Source organism: Anguilla rostrata, chromosome 18, assembly GCF_018555375.3.
Source record: "Anguilla rostrata isolate EN2019 chromosome 18, ASM1855537v3, whole genome shotgun sequence".
Lineage (NCBI taxonomy): Eukaryota > Metazoa > Chordata > Actinopteri > Anguilliformes > Anguillidae > Anguilla > Anguilla rostrata.
The window spans coordinates 9,875,362-9,897,238 of NC_057950.1; the positions used below are offsets into that span (position 1 = coordinate 9,875,362).

Genomic DNA, 21,877 nt, shown 5'->3' on the forward strand with positions numbered 1-21,877 from the left:
GGCTCTGTACTCCAGCGCAATGGATTTGAAATAAAACAAAGAATATGGAGTGTCTATGCTGACTGAGAGACAACAGCAGCAGACTCCAAATGAAAATTCCATACCTAGAAGGAACTGTAGACCTTTTGTTAGCTTTCTTGTGCATGAACTTACGATGCAAAGATGCACAGTTGGCCAAGAAACACCTGACCAGCTGTCCAATTACTTTGTGTCTAATTGTCTAATCTCTGCTCCCCTAAAATGGGGGGAACGTTTATAAACAGAGATGTAATTCTTACATGGATCAACCGATAAGGATATAAATGTCCTCAGTGCTGACAGTCTGCACTTTAACTGCATTTAACTGTAAATGTTTTCATTATTTTTTTGTGATTGCCACAAAGGATTTCTTCCGTTGAATTTTAAACTAGTTTTTTTTTTCATCAAGGCAGCAGTTTCCTGCAGCATTTACACCGTTAATATTTAGCATTCATATCAGCATTTCCCTTTCGGTCTGTCTGAACGCATGTGTCTTCACAAGTATAAATGACAAGTTTGAGCTTGAAAAAGAGCTTCATTCTCCAGTCTGATATTTTGCAGTTGCTCATAGGACTGAGTGAGATATAGTGCTGATCAAGGCACAAGGAAGGCTGGTGTCACCTGGAGACAAATGCTTAAGAAATGACAGTCACAGTAATAAAAGTAGTCTTTATTTTCCCGTAATTTTCAAAGGTTATAAAAGCGATTTGTGATCATCTTTTTCGGTTCTATAAATATCATGGTAAAGTCCTTATAACAGCAAAGTTATAGCAAATATATTACATATTTATTACAAAAATATACAAAGCTAACATTATCATATTTGTGACGAGCAAGTTAAATTAAACAACTTAAAGGGCTGAACATATACATTTTTCAGAGCAACCTCTAATATGTTTGAGCTTATACAAATCATTAACTTGAAAAACAGACCAGCAAATGCCTGAATACCTGTGTCTAAAACAGCGTGAAGCATATGAACCTCTCTAGCAAATGTTGGTTAAACACTGATCTAATATAGATCTAAAATGAATAAAGCCTTTAAATACAAGTGTGAAACAGCAGTTCTAAGATTCAGACGTACAGCCAAACACGGCACAGAATGTCAGCCAGCTTGCTGCTCCCCTGGACACTTCTGCTGCGCATGTACACCTTTTAGTAGCTACTCAACCTTCAATAAAGAAACAACAAACAGGCTGGGGAAACCCTCTGTCAGAAAAATTGTACGGTTGGGGTCCGTTTTCGGTCATTAAGGTACAGTTCCTATTAATATCCTCTCACTGGCTTATATTTGTACCTTAGACTACTAATCTAAAAGTGTAAGAGGTACAGTTGGCATGCCTTTAAGAGTATTGCCCCAAGCCATTATACTCCCTAGGTACAGTTTTTGTGCACATTTTTTTTCGGACAGTGCTGGTAAAACTTTCACTAGCTGTCAAGCATGTACAATCTATACATCCAACCAAAAACCTTCCCTGGCTTTTTAACTAACTTTCCCAGGTTATTTTCAGTTTATTCATGTTAAATGATAACACTTAAAAGTATTGACAGTATTAAGATGAAGTCGTATGACGCAGATTTCCTCACTCTGCTGGGAGAAGATTCCCATCAGCAAGTCACTGTAGTCAACACTGTGGAATCTCTCTCCTTTGCTTCTCCTAACACCTGCCAAGGATGGACTCTTTATTTTCCCCTGGTTAATGTATTATTTCCTTTTGTAAAAGCAGAAAAGTCAGCAAGCCTAGAGTATGGAGAGTAAGATACAACAGCAGAACGAGGGCACAGAGAAGTTCCGGTTGCTAAAGTGCTCAGAGACTGGTGTTTTTATTGCTATTCCCCCTCACTGTCATCCTCTGCTTTTTTTTGCTATAATAGTGAGCGAGTAATGAGATCTGTGTGATTAGACAGCTCACCACCACTCTGTTGTTATATGATCCTGAGTACCATTCATGTAGTCATTGACCCAAAAAAGAAGCTGGTTTTCCGCCATTAATTTTCTCAAAGATGTGTGTTACAGAGTTTATCTGCTCAATACCTGATGCATTTTTAGCAATATATGCTTTTATCCCCAGTGGTAGGGCAACAAGTAAGTGGAGTATCGAAACTCACCTTTAAGTGTCCTGGGGTCATATTCGTAAAACCTCTCAGAGTTGGAGTGGTGATCTAGGGTCTGTTTTCCCTTGTCCGTAGTCTACCCCTGTCCATTATGTGCTCAACGGCAAACTGATCCCAGATCAGTACTCCCACTCTAAAACGCTTTATGAATATGGACCCTGTTTGTAATCTTTGTTATTGTGGCGACATAGGTCAGGAGGTAAGAGCGGATGTAAGAGCGGTTGTCTGGCAGTCGGAGGGTTGCCGGTTCGATCGCCCGCCCTGGGCGTGTCAAAGTGTCCCTGAGCAAGACACCTAACCCCTAAATTGCTCCCAACGGGCTGATTGGTACCTTGCATGGCAGCCTTTTGCCGTTGGTGTGTGAGTGTGTGTGTGAATGGCATCAATTGTTAAGCGCTTTGGATAAAAGCGCTATATAAAATGCAGTCCAAGTATTGTTCCGATTTTATTAAGCGTCACTTGCCAGCTGCAGATTCATTTCACGGGTGCACCTCATATTAAATCCGTTTAATGGAAAGTAGCAGCTTAATAAACAATATTTGATCCAATTTTTTATCGTCAAAATTATTGAACATCGCCCAGTCCTTTTTTTATGATTAAAAGGTGCTGTAGCATCCTCACCAGGAGCCAGGAGGCCATCAATGATCCATTCTGAAATTGAAGAGCTTGTTAAAAAATTACCATTGAGTTCCGGACCGTTGTGATAGAACTCCACAGCTGTCTACCTTTGTAGCTTCACATTAGCTTAAACATTTTCATATTCCAATGTATACTGTTTGTCAAAATAATTCTCTAAATATTTCTGCGCTTAATTATTTCCATATTTAGTATTTTCATTGTGACTGTCACCGTAAATCCAGCTGAATGGCTGGCATATCCTTGCTTTTGATGTCAGTATGTCTTGAGTGAGATAAATTCACTTCATTGGTCGCACAGAACAATTGTAGGCTGTGCTGACCAATCAAATGACATGCTGCCTAATAATGGACCCCCTGGGCCACTTGTGATCAATCATTGCTCACAGTTACTATTGGCCATGCTGACCAATCATGGTTCATGCTTAACATGGTAACCGATCACAGGTCATGCTTAATATCTTAATGCCCAGTGAACTTCTCTCTCCCTCTGTAGGAGTAACTGTTTATTCTTATTATATGCAGCTGAATATATAACGCATACCGCACACATCTGTATATATGTGTTAATGCATGTGTGTGTGCATGTAGGCCTATATCAGTGCATTTATATTAGCTCTAATTTATACTGATAATCAAATATACAACCTTTTTAAAAACAAAATGTACGTGAGGACTACCGATGGTGAGGACAACAACAACAACAACTACAAAGTGACAAAGCAAAATATATATAAAAATATAAGAATCTATTTTGCCTGAGCGTTGCATCGATAAACATATATCATTACTGTACACTCTCATGAACAGAGTGAGACCTGATGGCACATAATTATACTTCAGTGATAAAAGAATATTTCCATTGACCTTCATTTTTGTCTTATAATTGGTCTGTGTGTGCATGTGCGCGTCTGTGCGTGCGCGTGTGTGCATGCGTGTTTGTGTGTGTGTGTGCATGCGTGTTTGTGTGTGTGTGTGCGTGCGTGTTTGTGTGTGTGTGTGTGTGTGTGTGTGTGTGTATAATTAGTTCTGTTCTGAGGACGTGCTTTCCCCATCGGCTTCTGCTTTCGCATGCTGTTGCACATAAGCGTCCAGCAGGGCCATAGAGTTTCGGTGCTCGACCGCAATGCTGAAGGCCTTGGGTTTCAGGGTCAGGCCGTATAAGTAATCCAAGCTGAGTGGCTCCGCGGGGTTGGCCTTGAACAAGCACTGGTGGATGAGCAGGGTAGTGTAGAGGAAGAGCTGCATCTTGGACAGGTCCTCCCCGATGCACCGCCTCTTCCCCAGGGAGAAGATCAGCACGCTGCTGGTCTGGTCCTTGTCCAGGGCCCCGCTCTTGTCCAGGAACCTGTTCGGGTCGAAGACTTCCGGACGGACCCACTTGGCGGGGCTGTGGTTGATGGACCACTGGTTGATGAAGACCACGGTGTCCTTGGGGATGCGGTAGCCCTGGATGGCGGTGTCGGTGGTGGTGGAGTGTGGGATGGTGAGGGGGATGAAGCTGGTGAACCGCATGACCTCGTACAGGAAGGCCATGACGTAGGGCAGGCGTGGCTGATCCTCGATGCTGGGCAGCCGGCTGCTGTCCACCACCTTGTCCACCTCCTCGCGGAGCTGCTTCTGGATGTCCGGGAACCTGAGCAGATACACAGTTTGACAGGGTCAGGCAGAGGAAGGCGCCCAGGTTGTGGCCTCTCTGAGGGCCATTTCTGTGAAGGGAAATATTTTCTTTGTCTCTTAGCCCTGCTGGTATACTCTGAGTAACATAAAGCCAGACACCCCCAAAAATCATCTGTCAGCAGAGGCCAAGCATGGCTCCCCTCACGACAAAACTTCTTGAAAGATGACAATGAACATATCACCTTTGAAAAGCAAGAGAGCGAATGAAGTTTCAGACACATTGAAGAAATATTGTGTGTGTTTGTAATGATTTGTGGGGCTCCGGGCTGGATGGGGCTTAAAAATGTTTGGATTAATAGGATGGGATGTTGTCAGTGTGATAAATATTTTTATGTGGCCCAAGGTCATATTTTTTCATGGGGCCCACCACTGTGTGCTTAATGGAAGTTGGGGTGGGCTGGGAGGGCAACCCATGTAGAGCAAGGCGGTTCACTGGGCATGACATTCCTGGCTATGTCCTGTAATGTTGCTATAACAACATGATGACATTGTCTTGGCTTTCATTTTCACAGTTACAGCTCATTGGCTAGATGACCACCTGTGCACCTTGTGCTGTAGTCCATAGAGGGAACAGTCAATATGAGTTGATCCTGTCTATAAAGCAAAGCAGGGCAGTCCTAACTAGCAAAGCAAAACTACCTGCTAGCAACTGCCCACACCTGTCCATCGATTAAAGTGCATATGTTATGCTGTGGGACGCTTTCTGCCATTTGAACTCATTCAGTCCAACTAGACTCATCATTTACCTACAGCCTGGAGCTGGGGTGTCTAATCTCATTGTGAAAGGGCTGGGCTGGGAGCAGATTTTTGTTTTAGCCTAGCACTATTATCAAGCACTATGTCAAGAAATAAACGGGGCCGACAAGGTGACAGTACTGGCGGTTTTATCACCATAAAGCCTGTCCACTCTGCATCTAAGTCTGATTTCCAGTTTAAATGTTTCAGTGGAGAGGAGGCTTTACAAGGTAAGCTGAGCCATTTTGGCATTAATCTATCCACCTCATTGGCTGTACCCAGTAGCTTTGGTAAAACTAGCTAATGCTAAATCACTAAAAATGTCATATGTACCAAAATCATAATCATTAGGGGGTTTTATTCCCAGGTACTAATGAAAAGCTTACTGATACAGGCATTGTTTGTTTTTTAACCTTCTCACTGTCCTGTCGATCCAGTCTGTTCTTAATTCCAACCCCCCTCCCGCACTCACTCCCCAAGAATATTACATAATTAAAATCTACTGTTCATGAAACTTCTTGACAGGCACATTTTGTGTTTAAGAAAAACAAGTTAAAATGTACCGCCCCTCCGTCTTCCTTTCTGTGTCACGGTGTTTTTATAAACCATGGTGCTGTCAGCCTGGTCTCCTGTTCCTGTGCTGTGTTATGTAACGTCTGCTTGCACGTTGACACGCGCACTGACAACCGACGTTTATGATTAAGAACGAACGCCCCTTGCAGTAAAGAACTTTTTCCTCGTGCACAGAAAAAGCAGCTCGGGTTTAAAGACGGTTTACGCAATTGCACTTCAACACAAAGAATGCACGAGACTGCGGATATCATATTTAATGCTGCCTTCATTTCATCCCCTCCCAGAAACACACCCACATCCTGTTGTACACCTTCGTCTCGAATATAAACTATGACATGTGGCTTGCCTCCACGCTCGCTATGGAAAAGCGTTTTACGCAGTTTGATGGTGTCCTTAAATTAGTTAACAAGATACTAACTTTAACAAAAAAGTGAAACCCTTAGGTACGATGAGAGATCCTCCTGAAATGCGCGAGCATTTAAAACATAATGCACAAAATATAATGGTGTTTTTGTTTGTGCTGGCTCAAAGCTTAAATTAACAATGATGTAACGTGCTTCTTATCCATTATTTGTACTGTGTGAGCAAGCAGACCGATAAACCTGCTTCGAGCAACCGGTGGTTTAAACAGTATCCCACACATTAATCGCATTGTTTTGCGTGCTTTTTCTCCTATGCTTTGGAAGCCATTGTAAGAAAAGTTCAACCAGATTGAACAAGTCTAAATTTCTCTTGGAAGCATATATGAATCTGTCGGATAATCCTACTTAACCACTCAACATGTTAAGATGCTGAAACGTAGTCATAATGCATTTTCTTCCTTTTCATTGAAAATCCTTCAACAAAGGGCTTACCTTACAAGTACCAGAATTATCCACTGCAGGGCGGTTGACAGTGTATCTTGGCTCGCACCAAAGATGTCGCTAACCGTGGGTGGCACGTACTCTTTGTCCAAGAACACCCCCGTAGAGCTTGTTAAACCCTGGTCAAGCGCCAGAATGAATGCATCAGTCATGTCTCTTACAGTGCGTGATTGAATTGTTTTTCTGTGCTCAGCCACTTTTTGACTGATAAATCCGTAGAATTCCCGGTTGAGATCTTTAAAGTTTCCAAATATGGTTTTAATTGGGTTTGGGAAATACTGGAGCCAAGGCATGACGTCCACTATGCTTCCAGCACCAACCGTTTTGGTAAATTGGTCGTTTCTTCCGACCACTGCTTGAAATTCGGCGTCGTCGTAGGAGTACCTCTTCCCAAAACACACGGCGCTCATTATGTTTGCTGTAGATACTGTCAGATATGTAAGCGGCTGGAAATATTTTCTCTCGTTTGTCATTTTCATGAAAAGATGCAGCAGTTCTCTGCCTTCGCTCAGCACGTGATTTTCGAGCACTTTTTTAGTGTGGACATTGCCTGTTGAGAATGTACGGACAGTAGTCTGGGCAATTTTTCGATGTGCCTTCCACCAATCGCTGTAGTTTCCAAAAGCCATGCTCTTGCCGTTGGAAACAAATTGAAAAGAGGTGAAGTCAGGTCTTCCCGCAAAGTCGGCCCCCTTTTTGATGAGGGCCGTTCTGATCGCATCGCCATTGAGCACCACAACTGCCCGGCTGCCAAGCTTAATTTGGAAGACCTCGCCGTATTTCTGCGCCATGCGACTGAAGTAGAGATGGGGTGCGCTACCAAGTTGCGCCGCGTTCCCTATGATTGGCCAGGGGAACGGCCCCGGCGGGCCGTCGGCGTTCCTGCATCTCTGGATCCAGAGCCACAGGTGCACGGCCACCAGCAAAGACACTGACGCCAGCAACAGACTCCGCGGCGACGGCCGGGACATTTCCTCCATCACCTCCTGAATGTCCATCCTCATTCCTGTGAAGCCCGAAAGGCAGATATTAATAAGAATGAATTAGGATGTGCTCAAATTGCATATGGTGTGCTATACGGTGATTATATGTGACACTATAAAATATTGGATAATCTCTAATTAAAAGGGTGGTGTAATGGAAAACAATATCGTAATCGTAAACTTTCGGGGGGGAAACCATACTCTGCTCATGAAAACTTTTAAGCGACGGACTGACAAACAACTCCTGTATAATAAATATACGAATTTTCTACGCTTGCAAAATTATATCAATTTAGTGAGTTAACAACGTATCACAAATCCAAATGAAATTAAAGGAGAGAGTTAATAATGATGAAACTTTTATGATAGGCTACCTGTGGATAAATCTGCACCGGTTTTTCCACTCCAAAGAACGACCAAACCTTGTCCGTAATTTCTTGAGGAAGGACGAGTGAATATTTTTTTTCCAGGTCTAAATGCAGGCAGAGATCATTGGTCACTTATCGGATGCGAAAATCAATATTTTCTTCCTTACCGAACAGCTGCGGTCCCAGCAACCAGCTAATGTAGGCAAGCGGTTACATTTCAGCGAGGTCGCGAGGGATCCAAAAACAGAATTGCGCTGGTGTTCTGTTTAACGGATTCGATTACGTATAATGCGAGCTAATGTGAAATTCGGAAATTGCACATGCAGTCATAGTGTTTCAAAATTAGTTCGGACGGTGCAAATTAATTCAAGAAAAAAATAAATAGCCTTATGCTCTCGCATATAATTTATACAGCACGAGATTATTCTTGACTCAACCCGCCGCTTTGACTTCGTTCAAACAATATGAGACCCTCTGCATATATAGCTTTGTTAATCCCAAATCAAATGATTTATCATGAACGGTACACTGACAAATAGCATCGTAACTCGTCAGCGTCCGACTCGTGGTTTGTTGCATTGGTTGATTTTTTTTTTCTTTCCTCGAAAAATGATCTCTCGCTCTCTCTCTCTCTCTCTCTCTCTCTCTCTCTCTCTCACTCTCTCGCACACACACAGATCTCTCTCTCACACACAGACGCACATGCGCACGGACGTCCAATACGCACTTGGAGTGGATCTGCGGATTGTAGTTATAAGTTTGCTACCCACTGCCTGTACGGTTAGTGCGCAGTCAGCAGTGCGCGAGTCTGTCTATGTTGCTGCGTTATATTATTTGTTAATCGCTTAGCTGGCAAGCAGCCTTGCACCATCTAAAATAATATATTTGCAATGTAAGAATAAATTCGTCATTGACGTTTCTAAGATCATTTCTTTGTATTTTAATGCTTAATGCCTTATTGTGACATTTCATAATTCACTGACAAATTACCCCCACGGTCATTGTTTTAAATTAAGTGGAATACAAACTGGCTGATCCACATTTGGATTCAGTTTTATGACACCACGCTGCTCCATAAAATATTGGTATTTGCTTTTTATACTGTTTTATGGCTCGTATCCATGGCGTCATGCTGTTGTAGTTTAACAATGCTGAACGGAAATGGAGGAAATAAATGAGACCAAATACATAAAGGTCATATTTTGTTTGCACTATATCAGTTTGGCAACCGACTGATATCCAAGCGGCACATGGGTTTTTTTTCCTAATATCTTCTTCAAACTGAACAAATGGTCTATAAATTGTACACAACGTGTGTCCAGTTTGCAATTGTTTCTGGGCTTGGACCTGTTGTATTTGGGACTTGCCTTTGAACTAAACGATAAACGATTGTTCGTATTATAAATCAATAATTTAAAAGAATGTTCCATGGTGCATTAATAGAACGGTTAACTTTTGTACAATAACTATTAATTTGACAACTAAAAAACAAATTATCGTAAACTTTGCGCTCCTGTTTATCTCCTATATGGAGAAACAGAAAATATGAAAATATTGCAACAAGGAAACGTAGCAAATTGAAACCTATTGTAATTCTTTACTTGCTTCTAAATACGTGTCGCTATTTTATTTCCAATCATTTTCATATTTTGTTTGTTGCTGTATTTAAACCGTGATGCCTCTTAAAGTAGGTTTATTAACTCTTTATCCTTTCCTATTCCGGATACAATATAGTAGTATTTTTAATGTTTTTTTATGTGGGGGAAATTCACAGAGGGATAAGAGCATTGCACTGATTCATTATCAACTAGTTTTTGCCATCTCAATTTTGACGTAGGCTACAAGAAGAAAATGGCAAAATAAGCGTCCTGCTGTTTTTTTTTAATCGCTGTTCATGTATTTAATTTAAATCAGTAGGGAATTGTATGGTGACTTAAACTAAATTTCCATACTCCCCGGGGAAATCAATTATTGGCAAAACTGAAAAGGGCTCGGACGTCCTATTTACGGACAAACATGCATTGAAAAAATAATTCTAGACCTAAACAAGGTACTTTAAAGCCCATGCTGTATATCTAGCAAGTTGTATTGTTTTACCTGGAATGCAAAGATTTACTATGATGCGTTGAACAGGCCAACATCGCCTACATCTTTTGATAGACTGATACATGTATTAACCGAACTTGAAGCGCTGCATGCTGCATATATTGTAATTTTAAAGGATTTGGTCCAGTTTTTAGACTTAGGAGATAGAAAGGGCTTCATTATAATACTGTTTTCCCCTTTTATTTGCGTTCGAAATAAACAGTGGCTGTAATAAATTGTGATTAAATATTTTCCCCGTTTTTTTTTTGTTATAATACAAACTGGTACGTCTAGCCTTTTTGAGGTTTGAACATCTAACAACTATAATCAGCGTTGTAAACCACCGAAGAATGATATAATTGTTTACTCCCAGTAATTAATGTTTTACGCCTCTATTTATGGTTTTATTTATTTAATTTGGGAAACCAGTGCGTTTCACAGCATTGCGGTGTCCTATGAGTATATTGACTGGTATTTTTTTGTAAACGAAAAAATTAAAGTATAATCACAAGAAAAACTACGTGTGTGCAAAACTGTCAGTTACCTCTTATGCTTTACAGTATATCATTAGACAGAAGCGCAAATGAAAGAAAGGATACCGGATATACCTGTTATCTCTGCCATTGAACCGAATGCTCAGTTGGTGTAAAGCTTAAAGTCATGGTTGCGCTGTCACGCAATGCCTCCTACGGCCCGCTGCAGGCTGGTGGAAACAAATCCACGTCTCCGCGCGAGGCACGCCCCGTACCCTTCCCCCCCCAGTTCGTCCCTACGATGTAGATTTCTGCGAATGCACTGGTGTGAACTCAGGGCAATGACGAGTAAGTCCGTGTTTGATGTATAGCCTAAACAGTGCTGATATAAGTATGCTGGGGTAAATAGGCGGTGTACGCAGTACGGTCGTGAAATGAGAACAAATCAGATTGTACCCCATTGCTCTGTGCACGGGAAAGTTTGAATACGGTCCATTAGCCTTATAGTTTCGTTTGAAAAATAGTATCCGTGAAAATGTTTAAAATTCACTATGTTAAACATGGCTATAAATCAAGAATAAAATCATATCAGCAAATGGCGAGGGGAGATTTGAAAGTGCATTTTCAATTATGTCCACTAGGAGGAGACTATATCTTTGACTTTTTTGTGCTAATTGTCCTGCTCGACCTGTTGCAGGATTTTGTTGAGAGAAACATGATGTAATCTAATATTACACATTTTAAAGTTTCACTTTAAAAATCAACTTCATATGCCCTGGGAGACAAGTTTATTTAACTTATTTCGTGAGTCTAAATCAATATTTCGCCGGGGATCACTCAGCCCCATCGCGAGGCAGCACCAAGTGCAGAATGCGATCTTCACGGGAAACCCGCCTGTATCTCCACCGCTCTACGCTCTAGGACATACTGGCTGGCTCTTAACTGGATAAGAGAGTTATGCCGTCATGCTAATCCTCATTGATTTTATATACGGCTGATGGGTGTTGAATAAAAAATGCCCTACAAGTTCCCTGACGCTGATGTCGGTTATTATCAGCAAAAGCACAGAGACGACCCTAATATGAAATCGGGAGATTTCAGGACCACGGACAGCTCGCGACTGATTATCTCGTATTCGTTCCCCACCCTACTTGTTGCAACGCGATAATTCTCATTGTTGGGGGAATGTATCTATAGCCATGTTTTTTCAAAATATGAACGCAAAGCCTTCTGAACAACATTAATAGTATTGGTTAATGATGTGATCATGTCGGTTTATCGCGCGTCCCAGTAGCCTAACCACAAGTCCGAATATGGACGGACTCTATACGTCTAGAGGGGTGGAAATCGGTTGACAGATGTTTTAGCTCAATTCAGCCCTAGTTTAGCTCATGTTTCACCCTGATGTAGCCTAAAAAACCTTAACATTTCAACCAAATCTAGCCTGTTTATATCAAATTTAGATAATATATATACCATTTCAACCCAATTTACATGGTATTTTCCATCTAGACGTTCGGTGAAAAACTAAATTTGGCTAGGACATAACCAGGTCATCTGGGTTAAACCTGCGTTAAAATAGAGGTAAATTGGGCTGACCTTGTATTTATGTTAAGACATCTGTCAACCTAGATTTCCACCCCTCTATACGTCCAGAAGCTGTCTGTATTCGGGCTTGTGCTGAGTTGAGTGTGAAAGGTTAGGTAAATGTTAGAGATGGAAATTCAGTTCAAGGGCATAAATAGACATGAAGCGACTGTGTAATTGCTTCACCAGTTACTGTGTTTAGCGTTTCAACGGACTGCTAAGTGATGTCCACCACAAATTGCCTATTTTGCTGATGTGGGAAACGTTGCATATTCACATGTTTGCAAATTGTAGGTGAGACTTAGGCTAATTATCATTATTACAAACAATATTATCGGAAAAACGGACCCGTTTCAGTTATACAAAAAAACTAAATAATATACAAGAAAACATAGAGATGGAAAGACATAGCATGTGTGTAAATAGTCGTAGAAATCCAGGAGGTTGATAGTAGCCTATTCCTTTGTGCGGTGATGGCCCACAGTAACACAGCGTTGCTTCTAGCAAGTAAAAAATGGAAGAAAAAAAACCTTACATAATTATTGTTTAAATTTTTATGGTTGGTTTCCTTAAAACAATCAACAGAAGCATTTTTACTGGGAACACTTTTCTTAATGTTATTCATAGATATTAACTATGCATCTTGTGCGCGTATTTAGATTAAATTAAGATTAGACCTCAAACGTATTTGTGTGCAGTCCACGGCATTGTTGGTTTCCGGCATTAGGACCTCTCGGTCGTCTTCCTGGGAGATTCTGTCTTTGAACTCAGGTGATCGCGTGCGAGCTCACTTGACTCCTGCGGTAATGAGAGTCGAGACGGCTGGGAGAGAAGATTGAGTACCGTAGGACAACCCCCAACCCCCACTCCCATCCTGTCTTCCCTATCCATAGATACAACCTGTCCTGCACGCAAGTTTATTTATTAGACTAACTACTCCACCACCTTTTTTCAGAGCTATAATGAACACCCACCCACCCTTTAAAAGGTATTTCCAAATACTACTATAGCTTGTGAAATTCTGAAGCCTTTGGGGCTGATGTAAAAGATGAAAGAGCCTTCCTTCGTCAGCTGCACATTTAACTGTGGCTTTTTTTTCAGTAAGTAATAATAATTTATCACTGCTCATCAGATGAAGGATATTACATCAGGTTATGACATTAGCAATTGGCATTGGAGTATTGAAACCTGCAGCAAAAAAAAAAACAAAAAAAAGTTCTCATTTTTGGCATCTGTATGTGATTGTGGAGAAATTAATATTTGCAAAAGTAAATCCCTCTCGTGGTGCCCTTAAAGCTATTTTTGATGTGAATAATGAAAGCGTTCATGGAGATGTGTGTGCGTTAGAGGTCCCCACACTCCCCTGTCAGGAGTGTTCTGAAGCAGCTGCATTCAGATGGGACGTATTGAAACCTTCCCAAATGTGAGAGATGATTAAGTTGGTGTCGTCGGGGATGGCCTAAAACATTGCAGGCCTGCATGTGGTGGCAGGACTCCAGCAATCCTTAGGCTTCAAAAACAAGAGAATACTTTTCCCCATTATTCATCTTCCCGAGATTACGCTAACACCTGGAGCACTGGAACAAGTGACTAATGCAAATCTGAAAAGTGAAAATGATTTTTTTTTGCGAGCAGATGTGTCTGTACTTATGTGTGTGTGTGTGTGCGTGTTGCGTGTTTTCATAACTGTGTGTAAATCTCGGCTTCTGTTATGTACTTTTTGTGCACTAATTACACTTATCTGACGAACACTTTGTCATAAACCACAGGGGGTGGCCACCACATGTTTCTAGGTAAAAATGCATTCCCTACATTCCTCTCTCAGTATAAAAGAGGACGCCATAAAAATTTAGAAGGCACCTTTTCATATTTTTTCCTCTCCTGTATAGATTGTAATTATGCGCTGTGAAAATGAATGCTAATGTCGATTCTTAGCCTTTCCTCTTCCCTAGAATACTTCTAGATCCATTTGTTTTATTTAATTAGTATTTAAAAAGTGATTTATTAGCTGCTTTTTCCATTTTGGAGTGAGCAGGTAGTTTCCAAGTTCACAAGAACTGAACTGTTCTATTGCTATACACTCCTGCTTTGGCCTTTGGAGTCCTTAGGTACATGAAACAGTTCTGTGAACTTCTTTGTGCAATAATGGCGGAAAATAAACATGTTGAAGTCAAAATGAAACTTTTTCAGAGCCCTATGATTAATTCATTTCAACAGTTGTTCATGAAAAATTATCCTTCAAAATAAACCTTCGCAATAATCATTGCAACTTGTAAAACATTTCTCCCTGAGGAACTGAGAAGAAATTGTTTTTGGTCCCAGACACAATTATAGGTTCACTTCACTTCGAAGAAAAAAGTAGAATGGTACATTGGCTTTGAATGATTGACAGTTTTAAGTCAGAGAGGACCTGATTTGCTGGATATTTTCAGGGATACGTGCCTGTAGAAGTACCACAGATCACATAATAGCACATGGGGATATTGACTAAACATGCACAATGATGTATTAAGCTCCAGAAAGGAAGGCAGGTTTGCTAACTGAATGTCAGATATTATACATACATAATTGTAGGTCTTTTGACAGGAAGAGTGCAAAAATATGGCAGTGGGCTAATGCAAATCATGAGCAAATGAGACAAAATGAGATATATATTTCAAGTATGGTTGTAAATGTTGCTTTAGGTCTTTGAAGGTTTGATGTAAAACTTTGCATCAGACAATGAGATGAGAGGTAGAAAGCATGTGGAAGATTTAAAAATAAAAGTAGGCCTAATTTGTGCTTTAATTTCTGTGTATGAAATATCTGAGGAACAGATGAAGCCAAAATCACAATCCATTATTTGTTTATTCAGATAATGTATTTATTGAGAAAAACATAAGACAGGGTTTCAGTCAATTTTAATAGTCCATATGTAATCTTAAAACAAATCTTACAGAATTATACATATGAAATCGAACGTAACTGACGCACAAATTAGTGTGCATTCCCCCGTCTCCTGGCAACACTAAGGTGCAGAGGAGGAGAAACCAGGGGCAAAAAAGGAAAAGCAAGGGAGAGGAGGAAAGAGATTGAGACTCTCTCAGGAGTGGTGGTGTAGCCTTGGGGCTTTGCATTAGTGTTAGTGCTTGTTAAAAATAGTGCTGGTGCTACTTTAAAAATAAAACTTATGTTAACTTACATTTAGTGCTTTAATAATGTTGCCCAGACACTTGCTGGGCTGGGAATATTATTGGCCAGGTTGGGCCCTGTTGCTCATAACTCATGCATGTATATGCACTTACAGTGTCCTCCAAATGTATGGAGGTGGTACATTTTGCTGTATGCTTAAGGTAATTGGATTTTAGATCCAAAGATGAATATGGAACAAAAGTTCAGACAATCAGACAATCTTTTATTTCATGGTACATACATGCATATATGTTTTACCATTTTACGGCAACGGCTGCTTTCATATTGAGGTTTCATATTGTGTTTCATGGCCTTATTAATTGATGTTATGGGGTTATATTGGCTGATGGCATGCAGTGCTGACATCACACTTCATTGTTTTTTCTTGATTTCAGGGTTTCTTTGGTGCATGTTATTTTCACATTAAACAGATCTTCCACGACGTGCCCACATAAATGAAGTGTCCAAACTCAGTGCTCAGTTGTAGATATTAATATTCTCAACTGTTATTTGTTTACGTGGTACGCGTCCCAGTCTGAAATGACCTGCACAGCTTACATATTTGCATATTTGGTTAGGGTGAGTGTTGCTGTTATTAACTGGATATTTTTTCATACCTGATCTGATCTTTCCAACCTCAAACATTCAAGTGTGTATTAATGCATTAATATATGAATAAATAGAACCATTGTTTCTGCCAGGGAGCTGAACTGAAACCGATGCAACTCATGATAGACATATACTGATGCTTGTCAGCATATTTCCTTCTTGAGGAGTCATCAGGTCATGGAGTGGGTATTTTAACCCACGAACAACCACCTGCCCATCAGATGGTCCTGTTGTGTTTTTGGCACATCTGACAGCGGTCTTATTTTGACATCTTTTGAAGTGGAGTCACTGATGGCGCCCTCGCCGCTTGCCGCGTTATTAACGTGTTTGCAGAAGGGGGAAGCGCGGGAACGCGCGCCTGTCAGACAGACGGCTCCTGGGCACCAGATCGCGTGTGATCCGCTCGCACAGTGCAGGTCAAGGTTAACGAAACTAGGTGGGGAGGAGGCGCTCAGGGCGGTGTGTGACGGTGATGAAAAGTTTAGCGGCTGAATTGTTATTACAGGTATTTACTGATCATTGGCGGGAGTTGTCTAAGCGCATAGACTATTGCGTTAGTTCTTCCTTCTAAAGTGGCCGGCGTCTGTTGTAGCCGACTTATCTGGTTATCAGAGAAATAACTATTTGCTGGTGAATTATTTCCGCCTATTCCTTTCGGCTGCAAAAATGACAGTTGGCCGTTGTGCGGTGCTGATGCATCCACAGCTGGTATCGGGTATAACAAGAGTTATGACGACGAGGAGGATGCTGGTAATAATAATAATAATAATAATAATAATAATAATGCCTGTAATGTAATGTAGTAGTAGTAATAATAATAATAATAATAATAATTTAAAAAATAATTCTTATAATAATGGTAATAAACAGTAATGTTATTAATAAGGACAAGAATACGATAATGTATAATAGCTGGATAGCGTCAAAGACTAACCGCAAGTGCTAGACTAACATAAATCAGAAAAAGAAAACGGTCATTACTTTGATTTATGTGGGTAATTAGTGGAAATACATTCACATACTCGGAAGAAAGGTGTGTACTTAGATCTGGCTTATCTTCTTTTCTCAGTCGACGCTTGTGAACTTTTTGGGGAAGCAGAAGCACAGAGGTAATGGCCGCGGGGCGTTCTAGCCGCGCTGCGAAGTCACGCACAAGCACTTCATCATTGAGGTGTCCCCCATGAGCTCAAGCGCGGAGACTGAAAATCTACGTGCGGTTGGCAAGGGCCGAATACAATAGTCATCCGTCCTTCCAAGCGAACACCAATGGAGAACCGGATGTTTCATTTTATTGTGTTTGAATAACGGTTTTCCTCCAGTAAAAAAAAAAAAGTATCGCCTTTGCCGTAAATAAATGAATACGCCATTCCTATTCTTAGCGATGAGTGATAGAACTACTTAAAAGGATTTAAAAGGTGATTCACAACGCCTGATCAACACATAAATTTTGTTTTAGATTTCCAAAAAATATGCCTATCTCATGTTTAACATGAGTGGAATTTCCAAGTGGAACATGTGCTATACCAAACAGCAATTTCACAAACATTAATTTTGTTTAAAAAATAAAAAATAAATTAAAAAATACAATTCTGTATAATAAAATTTCTAACCAAAACACCCTATATTTTGCCACCTGTCCCTTCTAGCACTTCATTACATTACTTGGCTTAAAGTTTGGTGTGTCAACGTAGGGTTAGACATTAATAACAAACCAAGATAACATGTTATCATTTGCAGGCACTTAAAAAATAAGGAAATATTGTCATCAGTAGTTTCAGTTTGTAAAAACAGCTTCCTTTTCTTTTTTGACCACTGGAGAGTGAACATCAATGTTTTACCCACTATATCTCATATTGATTTCAGAAAAGTTCAAGATGGGTATCTGGCTATTTTTCTGGCAATTTTTCTTTCAGTTGAACTTTACAGATACACACTGTGATTCATTGGCTTTGGATGGTTGGCTATGTTATAAAGACATTCTGAAAGAAAAACCACATTACATGGGGTTATCTTTACATACATGAAATGCATGTATTCATGTTGGCTTCTCTAGATTTACTGAAATCAGATTCTGTAATATCCAAAGACAGGAATTTGTTAAAATAGTAAAAATGTTATTTTTTTTAAAATCATATAATAATTATGTGCTTGATTACAGCTGTAATGAGCAAATAATCACCAAATGTGTTTAGTCTGTAAATCTAAAAAAGTATATATACTTTTAATATCCATACCCTTATTTACAAAACATTTAGACTCCTTGAAATATGAGTGATTTGTAGTACACAGTTTGTGCTTCTAAAATGAAAATATTTTCTCCATACAAGAATCTCTGCGTGGAGATGTGTCTCTGTCTTTTTGGTAGCTTGAATAAATGTGAACTTTGATTATTCATGCTGAACAGGCAACCTTTAAAAATGGCTCTTCTTTGTTTGCTTTTGAAAGAGGCTTTTTTCTCCTAGCCTGCAGGAATTTCTCAGTGGACCAGATCAGAAAAGGGTCACTATTTCCAATTCTCGCTTAGTGGGAATTGGCCTTTTTTTCCCTTGGAGAAAAAAAAGAAAAGAATTGTAATTGCTAATGATGTGAAGGTACACACACACACACACACACACACACACACACATTTATGGAAACAGCATTTGCCTGTTTGGCTCAATCATGCTAATTGGTTCCCATTAAGAAGGATGAGACCTGCCACGTTCAGGGCTGGGAGACTACCATGAGAGCGAACAGTCTGAGGAGGGAGTTTAACACAGAACCATACCCCATCAGGCCGTTTGGTAAACCCCCCCCCCGCCCCTCCTCATTACGTATGACCCCTAGACCCAAAATGTCACACCACCGAACACAACACCCCCCACCCCCCACCCCCACCCCCATCCTCATCCCGACGTTTCCCAGGAGGCAATAAAAATTTTCTTACAAAAGCCGCCCAAAAAAAAAGAGAAAGTAAAAAGCGCATGAGAAGGGGAGCCATGCTAATGAGCGCGGAGCGAATCGGTTCGCAGTATTCCTAATGACCTCGCAGATTAGCCGCCCCACGGAGGTACCTCCACCAGGCCAGGCCGCGCTTTGTTTGGCCAACTGCTGCAGAGCCCCCTCGCCGAAGCGTAACCAGCAGTCCGTGAAGGCGTCTCCCGCCCTCGCTGACACGCCGCTCTCACCCTGCATGAATGTTGGGGGGTTTTTTTTGTTTTTGTTCTGAGGGCAGATTTTTTTTTTTTGTCACAGGACAGCGCAGGTCAGCAGAATCGGACCCAGACGCTGCGGGCCAGCTGGGAACCCTACTGCTTCGTACATGACCCAGGGCACGACTGCATTTTCGACGACACAAAGCATGGCCCTGATTTCTATTGCTCAGCAATCCTTTCTGTTAGCCGTCTCTTAGCATCCATATTTTTTCTTACTTTTCAGGCCCTGTGATGAAGAACAAAAAAATTTTGAAAAACACTGGCAAATTGATCCATGCTTAAGAGTAAATCTTAAAAATACAAAATGTGATCAGTGAGGATAAATGGGTTGTTTGAGCAATTTAGTTCTCCCTATTAGAGGTTTCAGTCCATAACCATGTTAATTGCTTTTAAAAGAAATATGGATGTATGAAGATAAAGTTTTACCATCAGATCTCATCAGAATATCTTAGAATATGAATAAAAATTACAATTCTACATTAATTGGTTGCTCTCGGAAAGGAAAAGTGGGGTGAAAACGAATTATAGTTATTATTCTCAATACATTAAACTTTTGACATGTTATTTGTGTATTTATTCTTAATAATGCTCAGTCAACAGTTTTTGCTTTTTTTTGAAAGATGCTTGAAAAAATGAAATCTGCCAACAGACTTATCACGGAGTCTCAAACACTTTTTTACAGTAAATACATAACTGGACGAAGCCCGAAAGGTTTATATTCGAAATCATTTAGTTAGGAATTCATTCAATGTATGTTTACTCTTCAAGTTGTTCAAAGAAGATCTGAACAAAGATCTTCCGGCCTTTTTGCCAAATTCTTGGAAATTCTTGTGAGAGCTTCGGCTTCCACTGTTGACGGATAAAGGTGACCCTTTAAAACCTTAAACCCACCACAGGAAGTCTCCTGTCTTGTTCTGCTAAAGGACTGGCTCACATCTTTGAAAGTTAATTGGGCACGTGAGAGCGTGTGCGCTAAGCTAAAGGCTCTGCAACTCCAGGCGGGAAGGAGACGGCTGTACCTGACGAGGCCTGCGCTGATCTCCTCTCTGCATGGTGACAGCGTTGCTATTCTAACCCTAACAGACTGTCATTGAGAGTTACTGAAGCCTGCCCCCTCCGTGTGTTTTTCAGTTACCCCCATGAGAGTTCAAGGGGTCACACTCCCTTAGAAGGGAAGTTAAGCACACACCCCCCCTTCCACCCCCTCCATCCCCCCTCCATCCCCACCCCTTGGAACCTGTCTCCAGTGTTTTTACAAGCAGGTAATGATGACGGACAGGCGCGAGCGATTGGCTGTAACCTGTCGGTTGCAAGTCACGCAGAGCCTTATCTTGGATGGCTGTGGAGGGATTTATGTAACTTTGTTGAGAAAATGGTCATGCCAGGACAGTGCTCCAATCCAATCAAAGCAAGAAGAATCTACCAAATTTCCTCACGTGACCTATCTTTAGTTAATCAAGTTAATGGAATACGGAGGGAGTAAAAAATCCCAGAATTTTGAGTAATATTTGCTCTGGCCTCTGGACGTTCGCCATTAAAACCGGAAATTAATTTTTTCCAGGATGGAGGCTGTGCTCCCAAACCGAAAATTCGTCTTTCGTTTTTAATCACGTCTAATCATGTGAGAATAAGCCTTGTATAGAGGGCAGAGCGCACCGATGCAGAGCAGCATGCATCTTTCGCCGAGCGTGCAACTGCTGCGATAAAACCAGTGATCTCGCTTTGGACTCTGTGAAAATGTGCATGAATGGAAATATTGTCACCTGCGAGCGGATATTTCATCTCCGATTTGCGCTGACGTGTTTCCTGGAGCTGCTTGCCTGGTGGAATACCCGGAAGTCCCATGATGCTCGTCTGCTTCATGACGTGGGAGGGCGACTCTGTTCACGGGGGCAGAAGCGTTCTTAGTCTGAGCTTTAGGTCTTCTCGCCTGCTTCCCCCTTGGTGCTGCATCTGGTTGAGAGCTGGGGAGGAGATCTTAAGGAATAAGTGCCTGTCCTGAGGCTACAGGCCAATGCGGCTTTTCCTGGGAACAACAACAGAAAAGAATGTCTCAACATATTCCTGCAGTGATTGGGGACAAAAAGCCACAAGTGCTGGAGGATATCTCTTTATGGGTCCATGAGAATTTCATCCTCATTACCATCGTCATCCTCAGCAATGGATGAAGAACCAATGAGATCTATTAATTATTGATATTAATTATTAATGGCTGCACGCTGTAATGATGGGGGAGACCCTTATGAAATAATATAAACTTAATATATATAAAAAACATATCTCAATATATTGTTGTTGTTGCTCTGAGCATGTGATGAAAAATAAACCAGGTACTGTAATTTGTTGCTTATTTTTTAGATAAATTATTTTGAGTCTATCCTTCTTTCCCAAAATGGAAGTGAAATCACAGGTAGACTTGGTGTAGTGTCAGTGGAAATGTTTGCAAGATACCGTGTTCCATCAATCACTGTCCTTCAGATGCTTACCAAAAAAGCTGCTTAACAGCTGCTGTTATCTTTGAGATATATTTGGCAACCCTGCAAGTGACTTGTATCTTACTTGGCGTGTCACAAATACACACAAGCACGCACATAAGAAGAGAAACAAGTGGCATGTTCTGACTGAGAGGTACCCAGAAACTGTGGCTGAAATAAGGGCTTGCCCTATACATTGACATTGACCTCATCGGAGAGGAATGCCTGCAGTATTTCTGTTTTTCCAGGATGAATAATTGGTCAGGACGGTTTTATTAAAGGAATGATTCAATCAAAACACAAAGTGGTTTTGC

At 40.9% G+C, this 21,877-nt stretch overlaps 2 protein-coding genes across 3 annotated transcripts in view; one reads left to right on the forward strand and one right to left on the reverse strand.

Moving 5' to 3' along the window:
- nanp (N-acetylneuraminic acid phosphatase) overlaps positions 1–21,877 on the forward strand; it is a 44,922-nt gene that overhangs the window by 2,290 nt on the left and 20,755 nt on the right. The window lies entirely within an intron of this gene.
- On the reverse strand, positions 668–8,605 carry LOC135244744 (cytochrome P450 1B1). 2 transcript variants are annotated; one of them, XM_064317272.1, is made up of 3 exons: positions 8,138–8,605; positions 6,611–7,625; positions 668–4,404 (listed from the first exon to the last, which is right to left on the reverse strand). In XM_064317272.1, exons 2-3 carry the CDS (start codon positions 7,621–7,623, stop codon positions 3,792–3,794), a joined length of 1,626 nt encoding a protein of 541 aa, XP_064173342.1. In that variant the 5' UTR covers positions 7,624–7,625; positions 8,138–8,605; the 3' UTR covers positions 668–3,791. The 2 variants fall into 2 exon arrangements, with proteins under 2 accessions (XP_064173342.1, XP_064173341.1); XM_064317271.1 differs by having other exon boundaries at positions 7,977–8,605.

Coding starts and splice junctions, on each gene's coding strand:
- LOC135244744 (XM_064317272.1), bottom strand. CDS start 7,623: ATGAGGATGGACATTCAGGAGGTGATGGAGGAAATGTCCCGGCCGTCG. Junction 4,405..6,610: donor ATAATTCTGGTACTTGTAAG/GTAAGCCCTTTG, acceptor GTATCTGCTCAG/GTTCCCGGACATCCAGAAGC.